We start from the raw sequence: 12,478 nt of genomic DNA on the forward strand, positions 1-12,478 counted from the left end.
TAGCGAGGCGAGGAGATTCCATCATTATTCACTTGCAGAGTAATTAATATGAGAAGAGAATAATTGTACTTACAAGCTCTTTCATACACAATTACAAACAAACTTAGAAAGCAAACGACGAGCAGCGGGCAGAGAGCGAACACACACGTCCATCCACTGTGAGGCCGAAAGCAAAAGTGATTGTTTACCTCCCAGTCGCGCGCGCGCGCCTGTCGGACAAGCAGTTAACTACCGAACCCCTTGTTCGAAAGCTTACGACCTATCCAGCTGCCGCTAGTATCTTCCTATTGTAAAAGGACCGAAGGTTTGTATGCCGTGTCGGAACAAAGTTTCTTTCAGCAGCAGTCTTCTTCCCAATGCTAGAAATTCCAGGAATTCGAGCATAGGTGAGGTTCCCGATTATCATGTAACATCGGGGATTCTCGTCTCGCTCACTTTAGACCGTGGTCTCGCCTAAGTGTTTGGAGATCGTAAAAAACTCGAACACTCTGAATGCGCTAGAAATTCCTTAGAATTCTAAGCAGTCTGCGAAACCCCCACCGAATTCGTCAAACGATATCGGCTGGTGGTCCTCTCGATTCCCGTAGAAATCGAGAATGGGGCAGGATCCCTCCTCAACGACCGGGGCTTACGTCAGGTAGGACCCGAAGGTCCCCCCGGTAGCGCAGTCCCGAACGTGGGATCCTACAGAGAAATCTCTGTAGGATCCCTCCCCTTTCCCTCGTAGCCGTAAGGAGAGAATGGGGGGAGGAATTGGATACTCGCTCGCCTCCCAGTGAACTAGCAGTTGGAGAAGAATAGGAGCAGCCATCGCCTTGCGGCGATGGTCTCTCAGAGTCTGGGAAAACGTATCGTCAGGAGACGTTTTCCCGCGCGGAGGGTTACGAACTCTCACTGTAGGTAAGGGTCTGCCGCCACTGTGAACGTCGTCTGGGTGGGGCTGATCGACACCTGACAGGGGAGAGCCGATACCGTCCTCCGACTCATTCCAGTCCTCGTCGAGGTCGAAACCTCTCAGGAGGACCGAAGGAGTATTAAATACGGTGTCCGAAGACACGTAGAAACGCCGCTGTCGCAGTAGAGGAGGTGGAAGTAGCTTGATCGACCGGCCAGAACTGAGCGAGCCTTCTTGTCCGGAGACGAGAGACTCTGGTTCGAGACAGAATCGGCAAGCTCCGTATCGCGGCAGACCCACCGTCGGTTTGGGTTCCCTCTCGGGCCCCAAAACGACTCGAGCAGAGACGTGGGCTCTGCTGGTGGGAGCGGCAATCCTTCCGCAAGGTCATTATGCTGACGAATCAGCTTATGACTTCTGCAATTTCCTCTGTATCTCGGGAGTAACCGCGTCTTGCGGAGTAGGACCGTCCAGTCCTTCCAACAAGAACAGATCCCGAGATACTCTCCTTCCGAAGGAGGAATAGCGGCAGACCCCTGACGGTCGCCTCCAGCTACTTGCACGTTATGTCCTGGTCGGTCCTAGAACCGTGCCTGGTCCATACGGCGTCATAGCGGGATCGCGAGCGGGCGCACACTCTCGCGATCACTCATAAGGTACCTCACTCCTCCCGGTGTAGCCCGAGGAGGTTGAAGGTACAGGAGATGCAGACCTGACGCCCCCCCCTAGCCTCGCTGGCAGGACCAGCGTGCTTGGAGGGCTGCTGCTGATCGTCAACCCGCGGTGGCGATCGAGCAGCAGCCTAGCCTTGCCGCTCGCCTGGGGCGAGAGGCTCGGCTGAGAACGTCGACGCTGATCTCTAGCGTCAGGCGAGCTGTTGCTGGTTACCATCTTCGCCCGGTCCCGATGGGAGCGGCGTCAGGTGACCTGCTAAGTTCGCTGTCGCGGTGAGACCGGCGAGCGTCCTCTCGGCGCGTCGAGCCGCTGGTACCAGCCGTGGCTGGTACCGACGGCCGCGGGGGACCCCTTCCTCGCCTCAACTCGTGGCTGGTCAGCGACCGTCACGTCAACCCGAGCAGAGCCAGCTGGTCGCTGCGAGAGCGTCCACTGGCCTGACGAGAGTCGTCTGCACAACTCTCGCCAGTCTTCTGCTCCGCGCTTCGGTTCTTGACGGCGAGCGAGCTCGGGCGTCAAGACTTTGGCTGGACGGTCTCCCGCCCGCGGGAGACCGTCCACTCGGTACTTCTCGCTAACGAGAAGCCGAGGCAGATCCTGTTTAGCGGCAGAACCGCTAGAACCAGGCGAGGAAGTGCCAGCCGAAGCTGGTACTCCTCTGGTCCCCGTCTTCTTCTCCTTGGTAGAAGAAAAGACGGCCCTGCCTTTCCCGAGGGAGCAGGAGGACCAGCAGAAGAGCTCCCCGAATCGCCGGAGCGAGACGGGCCCTTAGAAGGTCCCGAAGGAGCCTTCTTAGGGGGAAAACCCGGGTTACCAGCTGGTCGCTGCAAGAGCGGCCGCTGGCCTGGCAAGAGTCACCTGAGCGTCTCTCACCAGCCTTCTGCTCCGTGCCGCGTCTTGGCGCCGAGCGAACTCTGGTCGCCGAAACTTGGCTGCACGGTCTCCCGAGGGAGAACGTACACTCGGGATCTCTCGGCGAACCGAGAGACCGAGCCGGAACCTGGCGTAGCGGCATCGCCGCTAGCACCAGGCAAGGAAGTACCAGAGCTAACCAATACTCCTCTGGTCCCCGTCTATCTCTTCTTACGGGAAGGGGAGACGGGCCCCGCTCCGAAGGAGCAGGAGGACCAGCAGAAGGACCCCCCGTTCCCACCGAGGTGGGACGGGCCCTTAGAAGTTCCCGAAGGAGACTTCTTAGGGGGGAAGGCAGCCTTCTTCTTCTTCGGCTTATGGGCCTTAGAAGTCGAAGGGGAAAGAGGCAGCAGCAGACGATGAAGACGAAGATGACAGCTTCCTCTTCTCCTCTTCCTCGTCAGCTCACGCAGGACAGTCGTCAGGTCCTCCTATCCAGGCCGGAGCCGGGGCTATTGCCGAAGCAACACGGCCCGACTGCAACCTGTCCGGAAGGACCTGGGACTGGGGAAGACACACCGTGGGCAGGACCACATGGACAGGCACAGGAAACCAGGAGCGACAGGAACAGCAACCAGTTCAGGAGCGGCAGGAACAGCGGCAGCGGTAGACCCAGAAGGGACAGCCAAGCCAACAGCGGGAATCACATCAGCGGCAGGTACGGCAGTCCCAGCGATCGCCTCGTAGAATCATCGGCAGCCAGCGGAACCTGGGTCCTGGCGCCCGGTCCCAGGGGCGAGCTGCTGGAACAGCGGTAAGTCTGGGGCAGGCGAACACGAAGAAAAAACAGGCGGCGGCGGCAACCCCACCTCGGTACGGCTGCGGCCCTAGTAGCGGCAGACGGCGTCATCGACACAGCATGGGGAGTGTAGACCAGGAGGGGGGGGAGCAGCATAAGCGGCCGTGGTAGTAGTGGAGACCGCCCCAGACCTCGCTAGACGCTGCAGCAGCCCGTGGATGCTAGGCACGCCCTGCCTCCGCGGTGGTCATACCTGTCCAAGGTCGTCTCCCACGGATGTAGCACCTGCGGTAACATAGATAGATTAGTAAGAGGGGTTCCCTCACGCACGGGGGGAAGCATGCCCCACCCCGAACGCAAGGAAGACCCAAATACAAAATACAACGAAGAAGAACTGAGCGGGGGCAGGAAGGAAGACGAAGAATCGGATACCAAGGGAGTCGCGGGAGAGCTTTCCGACGACTTCCTGGCAGAACCTTCGCTTCCCCCTTTACCCCCTACCCCCCCGCACAGCAGTGAAAAGTAATATGAAAATGAAACAGAATACTGCCCTGCGATTCACTTCATAGAACTTACAAAAGGGGAAAAGATCAATTCCCGGGTAAGAACGGAAACTTGATCCAATAATATGATGCTATCATAAAATATATATGAAAATGAAACAGAATACTGCACTTGCGATTTCATTTCACATAAAAAAAAAAAAAATCGTAAGGATCAATTCCCGGGTAAGAACGAAAATTGATCAAAATTAAATTTCATGCAAATAAATAAATGAAAATGAAAAGAATATTGCAATTGCGAATCCACTTTCATTGCATTCTATTATACAAAATTAAAAGGCTCGTGCCAAGCGCAAACACACTCGGTAACGAACGCACAGGGCAAACATATAATGAAAAGAGTACTTACATTTTTCAATTACACACTTTCGCCCAAAATACATGACTCGGTGCGAGCGCGCCCGCCCTCGGCACCGAGGCATAATTCAAGGGTTCAATTCATGAAAATAGAGGAAAATCGCCGCAATCTACGGCGATAACTCCATGTTGGTTCCTAATTAAGTAATGAAAATGAAAACAGTGTACTTACAGTTTCATTTTCAAGTCAAACAAACCATTAGTAGAAAACACAATATAAACAAAGCATACGACAATGAAGCGGGCAGAGAGCGATGACGAACACGTCCTTCACACCGCGGCCGAAAGCAAAAGTGATTTGTTTACCTCCCAGTCGCGCGGCGCGCGACTGTCGGACAAGCAGTTAACTACCGTTCTCCCCTTGTTCGAAGCTTACGACCGTTCCAGCTGCCGCTAGCTACTTCCTATTGTTAAAGGACCGATGGTTTGTATTACGTATCGGAACAATCTCTATTTTTCGTACTTTTAATAGGAGCGTTATCGTCCTTCGTACGTATTTTGAACGGCCTTACGGGCGAAACTGGGACCTGCATTCCATCCTCTGCTGCACCTTTCGCCGCTAACGTCGATTTTACCAGAGGTATCGCAGTTTTTGCGATCCGAACTGGCAACTCCGCCTCGGCCGCTAGGCCCGCCGCCGTCACCCCTCTCTCGCTTGTTCGGATTCTTGCGAACGGCTTCGTCTGCCAACCTTGTGCTTAATAGCCACTGACTTCCCGACCTTCTTGCTGACTTGGAAATGACAGTCTTGGTCCGAAGATGAGGAAGAATTGATTCTTCTCTTCTTAGCCTGAGGATCCGCCAGGAACTCCCGAATCCTCCTCCAACGCTTGACTGGCGCTCGCCGTGACGTTATCGGACTTAGCGATGACGCCGAACTAGAGGAAGAAGACGAAGAAGGCGAATCACACTTTTTCTTTTTGTCTCTCTTATTCATTCTCTTCTCTATATCCTGTAATTTCTGCATTACAGTTTGCAGACGGGTCAGAAGGCGTATTAGCGTCTGGGTGCAGCGAAAAAGGCCGAGAATCGGTCTGTGACGTCATCACGCCTGCCATATCGGAGTGTGACGTATGTTGTGACGTCATCCCTCTCGTAGGGAGAGACTGAGAGGTTTCTCCTGGCAACCGCACGTTTGCTGCCAAACTACATCCCACGTTCTGCATCGCTGTAAACACTGAGTGGGATGGTGAAGCCGCGGCATTAATTCCCATAAATTGCAAGCCCGGGGGATGAGGAACATTCAGCGCTGCCGGACCCTGCTGGAACCGTGACGTCATATAATGCGCAAGCAGACCATCCAAGGTTGGTACGCCTGGTAGGCCTAGCGCTGACCACGTACCATCTAACCTATGCGCTTGAGTAGCAGGAGCCTGGAACAAAGATGGCGGATCTCCCCCTCTACTTGCTGGGAACAAAGGAGAGTGCAAATTATTCATAAAATTACCCAAGGCCCCTCCTGACGTTTCCGATACAGAACCGCTAGGAGAAACCGAAGGGGTATGAGACAAATCAAAAGCAGGTGGAGAAACATATGGAGCAGCCTGGTTTATTGCCGATACAAAAGAAGCCGGTAAGGTTTGGTCATCCAAAGATGGCGTCACCTCCTTCCTTTTGTATTGGCTTTTCCCATAGAACTTCTTCCACTGTTCCACCGACCAACCGCGACAAACAGAACACGGATTAGTAACCATACATACGTTTTCCCTGCACCTACTACACGTTGGATGAGGATCCGTCGACACCGAAGTTAGGAACCTAGAACATGGAAAGCCACTGACTCCTGGGCATTTCCTTTGTCTCCTCTTCGAAACGGTAGACGATCCCGAAGTTGAGGCAAAATTCTCCATCATACCACGTATACACTCTTACCACACACTGATCACACTTGGAGAAAGAAAAGGAATGAAAAATAAAAAATGAAATGGATAAAGAACGGGCAAACTGAAAAACCGGCTTTAAATCAGATAGACAGTAACACGTCTTATCTTAAAGGCGGTAGGAAAATAACTGGTGGGTCACAGGTAGCCGTGGGCATCCTGGGTATACATGCCCCGTGACCTGGTATAGATGCCATTAGTCCCTGGATCTCACAAGTGTAATTTTAATTCTACCGGTTTCCAGCTTGGCGCTAGTAAATCCTAATGTTAAGACCGAAGGTTTGTTTCGTGTATGAACAAATTTACAATTACAGTAGACTAAGGAGTCTGGCTGTAACTGTTATTACACCACTGGTTCCTCACTCATTGATTAATCAAAAGAAAAAGCAAGTACGCACATGATCAACTACAAAATGTTTCACTCTGGAGCAAACATGTTTTGCGGAGGTCAAGTGAATGAAAGAGTAAAACTAAACTTCTCTTAAAATCAAATATACTACATAACACAAATATCAAATCATGCAACTTTTCAGGCATCTAACATGAAAAAAAACCACAGATAATTTTATAGCAAATTAATAACTAAACCTCCAATTTAACCTTTTCATTTACTTGACAAGAAATCAAAGGACACAGCAACTTTACCTTATTATGGGAATCTATACGTGCTTGAATTTGACCATCCAGTATTAAAGCCATCAACTCATCTTCTAGAGCACTTATAGTGGTATTGAATGCTGCAGCCATCTTTTCCAAGTCTGCACTCATGTAAGGACTGTAGAAAACAAGAAAAAATACATATTCAAAACTAAACAAATGACACCTAGTATCAGAACCGTCACTGACAGTTAGATTTTACACTAAGAATCACATTATGGTGTAGTATTTATAGCACAAATTTTTGGCTGTTCATATTCACTGATGTACATAATAGCAAGGAAGACACTTATTTCAACCTCAGCATCCTATTGCCAGTTTTTCAACCAAATAATAAGAGCAAAACTAACCTAAAATACTGTATAAGAGCTCGATTTCTAATACGAGAGTATAGTGTGTTGAGATGCGGCGCCAAATACAGGTCCAACATTAAAACATCCTGAAAAAAAAATGAGAAGAGAAATACAGTACATCATTTCTGTCAAATGGAATGTAATATAGAATTAAGGCCAAATGCTGGAACTATGAGGTCATTCAGCGTTGAAAATGCAATTGAGGGTAGAAAGGTGTAATAGGAGGAAAACCTCGCAGTTGCACTATGAAACAATTGTTAGAAGGTGGATAGGAAGATGGAAGAAAAATTTTTTGAGTATTTCTGTCATATGGATCTTAGAAGAATATTGTATCACCTCTGCAAAAGTCCACCCAACAACCTGTGTGTGGCTATTACTTAATGACTTGAACTCTTGAACAAAGCAGGCCCATAATAATCTTGGTAAAAAATAAATTGAATAACTACATACACACACTCAATTTTACAATTCACTCATCGTTTTATGAACCTGAAGTTAATTCTCAGTAATGTATCATTTGTGCCTGTACTATAAAGACCTGAACCTTACATAATAACCTTGGTTAGTAGTATGTTTTACAATCTTATCAACTGCAAGGTAATCTTCAGAAATGTAACACTACTATCAAAGGCAACTGGGAGTAAAAAATCTTTTCTAATACTTTCAAGCAAGGAATGTGTCATATTCATTTCAACTGCTGCTTAGATATAGCCATCAACCCTTTTTCACATAGATGTGCTTATATGCATCAGAACCAGAAGAAAAAAAATCCTAGCTGTTCCTAACTAATAATTGGCAATCCAAACTTTTAACTCATTTCAATTACTGAATTATTGTAAACTTGTCATCCCAAAACATAATTTAGGCTTAAAACATGTGGGCAAGTTCATATTTTACAACTAAAATTCAGTACAGGCAGTTCCCGGGTTACGATGGGTTCGGCTTACGACGTTCTGAGGTTAAGGCGCTTTTCAATTATATTCATAAGAAATTATTTCCAGGGTTATGATGCATGTTCCAGGGTTATGGTGCCTACAACGGTGATCTGGCAGAAGAAATATGACACCAAAAATGCAAAATAATCAACATTTGAAGGTTTTAATGATGAAAAATGTAATAAGAATGCACTTTACATAGTTTTGAATGCACCCAAAGCATTAAAAGTAAGGTTTTCTCAGGATTTTTGACGATGTTCCGGCTTACGACGCGTCTCAAGAACGGAATCCACGTCGTAACCCGGGGACTGCCTGTATTTTACCTAATAAACTACGAACTTTCAATACGTTTAACATAATCATACTTTTTGGAATATACAAAACAATATACATACCTTTAATTCATCTAAAAGTTTGAGGCAGGAGGCATACTTGGATTCATAAAACTTAAAAATGATGTCACGTAACTGTGGTTCCACTTCCAAAAATAGTTTAAACGAACTGAAAAATTGAAAAATTAAGAGAAATTACATAAATAACGGTATCGTGAAGCAATAATGTTTATTACTATACATAAATTGAAAATATTTACTTGAAGGATACAAAAATTATTATCTTTGTCTTAATAAGAACATTTTAACCTCTTCAAAAGGCTATTGTTAGTTGGCAAAAATGTAACTGATTATGTAATTTTCACTTGCATATTAAACTCACATGTAAAAGTTGGCATTCATGGAGCTGCAGAGTTTAGTTTGAAAAGGTACTTTGTTTTGAGTTACTAGATGTGGTCTATAACTGCAATAAAACAAAATGTAGCCTAATATCCTGCTCATATTAAAACTGCTGGAAAAAACCTTTAGGACATAGTTATATATAAGTTTTGACACTTCTTGAAACATTACAGAAGGTTTGAAGGATTTACCCTCACATATGAGTAGAAACTGGAGAGACAAGATTACTGAACTTAAATGGTTAGGTGGATAGAGACCAGAGGTTAAAGACTGGAATTAACACCCTAGAACTTTGCAAAATGCAACTGGAGGCTTTAGGGACAATGTATAGAATCTTAAGTAGTATATTTAGTGCCAAGTACAGCACAAACCCTCTGACTGGGACTCAATTAGACTAAGGCATTCTAACAATTTTTCTTTATACAAGCAAGTTAGCCTTGCAAAGGGACATTAATTACAGTGACTTCAATAATATTCAAACATATTATATCTAGACTGTAGGATATTGAAATTGGACTGAAATATAAAATTGGGGCCAAGCACTGGGACCCATGAGGTCATTCAGTACTGAAAATAACGTTGAAACAATTATTAAGAGAGAGTGGAAAGCAGGATGAAGGAAAGAGAACATGAACAGAGGTAAGATAAAGAACCCTAAGTAATGCCTACAGTACAACGCATGAGGTGTAATGACAGCAGTAACTCCCTCCAGGGGTATCTTGAACTTGCCATTCCTCTTAAAAAATTACAGTTTCATGAGCTTGTCACACGCAGGTGTGGTCTCATCCCCTGAATTCTTATTGCTTTTACAAAAACTTTTCAACATTTCTTGGCATCAATTATTTCCCCACTGATACCAACATGAGCTATCATAACAAAAGCTATAGTATAATGAAGCTACTTCAGCTTCATTTACTGCATGCAACACTCACCTACTAGAAATAACCAACTTCTGTAATTCTTGACGAGAAAACGTGGCTAACGCACATAAGCCACCATACATAGCTATATTGGAAGTAGACAAAAGGTCTGGAAAATCAGCTGAATCAAGCTGAGCGAGAAGAAAACTCTTAGCTGCAGCCTGAAAAAAGGGGCAATATTTAGTATGAATCATATTCAGAAAATTACTGTACACTTGTAGTTCAACTGCCTTATACTAAAATGAAAGTCAACTTCCAGTGTATATACAGCAAATGGTAATGCTAGTTACCTTATATTTTCTAGTGGCTAACTGTGCTAAACCTGCAGCACATGTTAATTTTGTTTGGATAACTGCCGACTGATCTTTGTTGCCACTTTGCTGAAATTAAAAGCATACAAATTTACTATTCATTACAATCTAGTAATAATTTGAAAATATTATGTATTAATAAATTATTAAAATTATCCACATAATTCTGGATTGGGCTTCAAAATCTATACAAGCATCATAATGTACATTATTAAAGATAAAGAGATACTGAGACTATTTCTTTTACATCACATGCAAAAATGCATACGTACCCTCGTTTCTGTTACTTCAGGAGTCGCTTGAGCTTTGCTGACATAACTCAGTACATGTGACCAATTGTTTAAATAGATGGAAACCTGATGAATAAAGACAATAACTAATTACTCAGATTTTCAGTTTATTCAGTCAAAAGTGAATCAGTACTGGTTTGTCCAGAGAAAAATGACAAAATTTTTAATCAATTTTTATTTCAAAGATATTCAAATTCATGACTTCACACTCCTCTTTTAAGTGGTCCATACCTTAATCACATTAAGACACATGTTAATGATGTGTTTAAAGGATGTACAATAGTCGCGGGCACGGGAATAGCATTTCAGGGCATTTGAAAGGTCACCGCAATCTAAGTAGTGATCACCTAAATCGTCATGTCCCCGTCGAATGGATTCTTTGATGCTGTTGACCTGAGGAAAAGAAAAAAGCATATTATCAAAATTGCATGAATATTTCTTGATAATGCCATTTATCTCAGAATACTTAACAATACCTCTAATATAGGTGTGAGAATGAAAATGACACTGGTACTGCCATCTACAACAAGAATTGCTAGTGATGCAATTACATTACAACCAGTGATTCTAGTTAGTGGAGTACCAGTCCTCACCTTGTAAATGATAGGTAAACTGCGAGCATCGAACAATTAATAACAATTAACTTGTTAAAAGATGGTATAGAGTAAATGTGTACATTTATACTAGTATAAATACTATACACATTAAAGTATTCAAAACAGTAAGATCACCACTAGCATATCACCTCGGTTAGGAACCCCCGTGCATTCTGTCATTCATAATATCGAAGCTAAGATGAATAATTTGTTCAGGTTCGTGGTACAATTAAGAAGTAAGAATGTTCTGTCCACCCTGTGAGGTTTGAGGGCAATTAAAGGATTGGTGTGTACTATAAGATTAACTCAAAAAAGTAATTTAATTCGGTTTTAAATAATTGCTTTTGAAAACATTTTTGACAGCAAAGTTCTTGAGAGCTAATGTAAAATTTTGCAACATTAGTTGTTGAGGAACTTTTTGCCATATACTTTTTTCATCTGTTCCCTTTCTCTTCCAACCCAGATGTCCAACTTCTCAAACCTCAAGTTGCCAGTTGCCTTGATTAAAAACTTATGCCATTTAAAGAAAAAAGAAAGAAAGAAAAAAAAAAAAAAAAAAAATCTGTCAAAGCGAGAATTATGAACCTGCAAATATGATTTTGTCATCCTGTTCAACAAAATAGCAGCAACTTCAGAGACTGGATGCAAAAGCTCCAGTGTACATTCTGTAACCTATATTTTAAAAAAGGTCCAAGACACTGCCATCTGATTTTTATTATTATTACTATATAAAAAAAATCTCAAAGTCAAGATTTTGCAGTGAAACATGTACAATTGTGATAAAACTTGGTCTACTAAATAAAATAGTAAATAGTTGCACTAAATACAAGCATTACCAACCATTTACCTACCGTATATACTCGCATAACACGCGATCTCACATATCATGTGACCCCCAAATTTTTACCCTCAAAAAATGATTACGTATATCACGTATCTCACATATCATGCGAGTTAAATTCACGAGACCAAAATTTAACAAACGGCTAACCTCTTTTCCTCCTCTTTTTCTATTCCATTTTTTAGTTATGCTAACCTCGTTTCCTCCATCTCTTAATCTATTCCATCTTCTAGTTATGTTTAAAAAAGTAAAAGAGAAAACAAAAAGTATTGGTAGTAATGTTATACTTGTTTGGAAAATGTATATAGCCAAAAACAGCTGATTTGCTATGAACAACCAATCTGATAAAAACAGCCTTTTTGCTTGCATTTCAACCATCGTACGATAGTAAAAAATTACCATAGTTATGTTACAAATGACGTTAATGAGAAGAGGACTGATATATTTTTACATCACAGGTATTAGCCGACTTACTACCGCAATTGGTTACAAACAACCAGTCATAAATCGATTTGGACGTAAGTCGGCCCATGTTAATTTACTGTAATGATATTATACTAGCGTAGCCTACACTGGGGTAATCAGTACCAACTTTACATATAGGGTAGCCTAGCCTACATTACACAGCATACTTTATACATATATGGCATACTAATTATTAATTTCAGCTAATTCTCTATTCAATGCACATTGGCTTATGATGATTCAGTACAAAGAGAAATATAATATTGTTATAATACAATAAAGTTTCATACATACTTACCTGGCAGATATATACATAGCTAAGACTCCGTCGTCCCCGACAGAAATTCAAATTTCGCGC

At 43.8% G+C, this 12,478-nt stretch overlaps 1 protein-coding gene across 1 annotated transcript in view; it reads right to left on the bottom strand.

The window, feature by feature from the left end:
* The window catches only part of LOC135199955 (COP9 signalosome complex subunit 1-like), a 161,180-nt gene that overhangs the window by 131,315 nt on the left and 17,387 nt on the right, over nucleotides 1-12,478 (bottom strand). The window contains exons 5-11 of the mRNA XM_064228081.1: nucleotides 10,450-10,611; nucleotides 10,201-10,284; nucleotides 9,908-9,997; nucleotides 9,630-9,778; nucleotides 8,362-8,467; nucleotides 7,029-7,117; nucleotides 6,667-6,796 (exon numbers count right to left, since the gene is read on the bottom strand). Of these exons, the coding sequence (XP_064084151.1) occupies nucleotides 6,667-6,796; nucleotides 7,029-7,117; nucleotides 8,362-8,467; nucleotides 9,630-9,778; nucleotides 9,908-9,997; nucleotides 10,201-10,284; nucleotides 10,450-10,611 (810 nt within the window). The remainder of the gene's footprint in view (nucleotides 1-6,666; nucleotides 6,797-7,028; nucleotides 7,118-8,361; nucleotides 8,468-9,629; nucleotides 9,779-9,907; nucleotides 9,998-10,200; nucleotides 10,285-10,449; nucleotides 10,612-12,478) is intronic.

The sequence above is a fragment of the Macrobrachium nipponense genome, chromosome 26 (assembly GCF_015104395.2).
Source record: "Macrobrachium nipponense isolate FS-2020 chromosome 26, ASM1510439v2, whole genome shotgun sequence".
Classification (NCBI taxonomy): Eukaryota; Metazoa; Arthropoda; class Malacostraca; order Decapoda; family Palaemonidae; genus Macrobrachium; species Macrobrachium nipponense.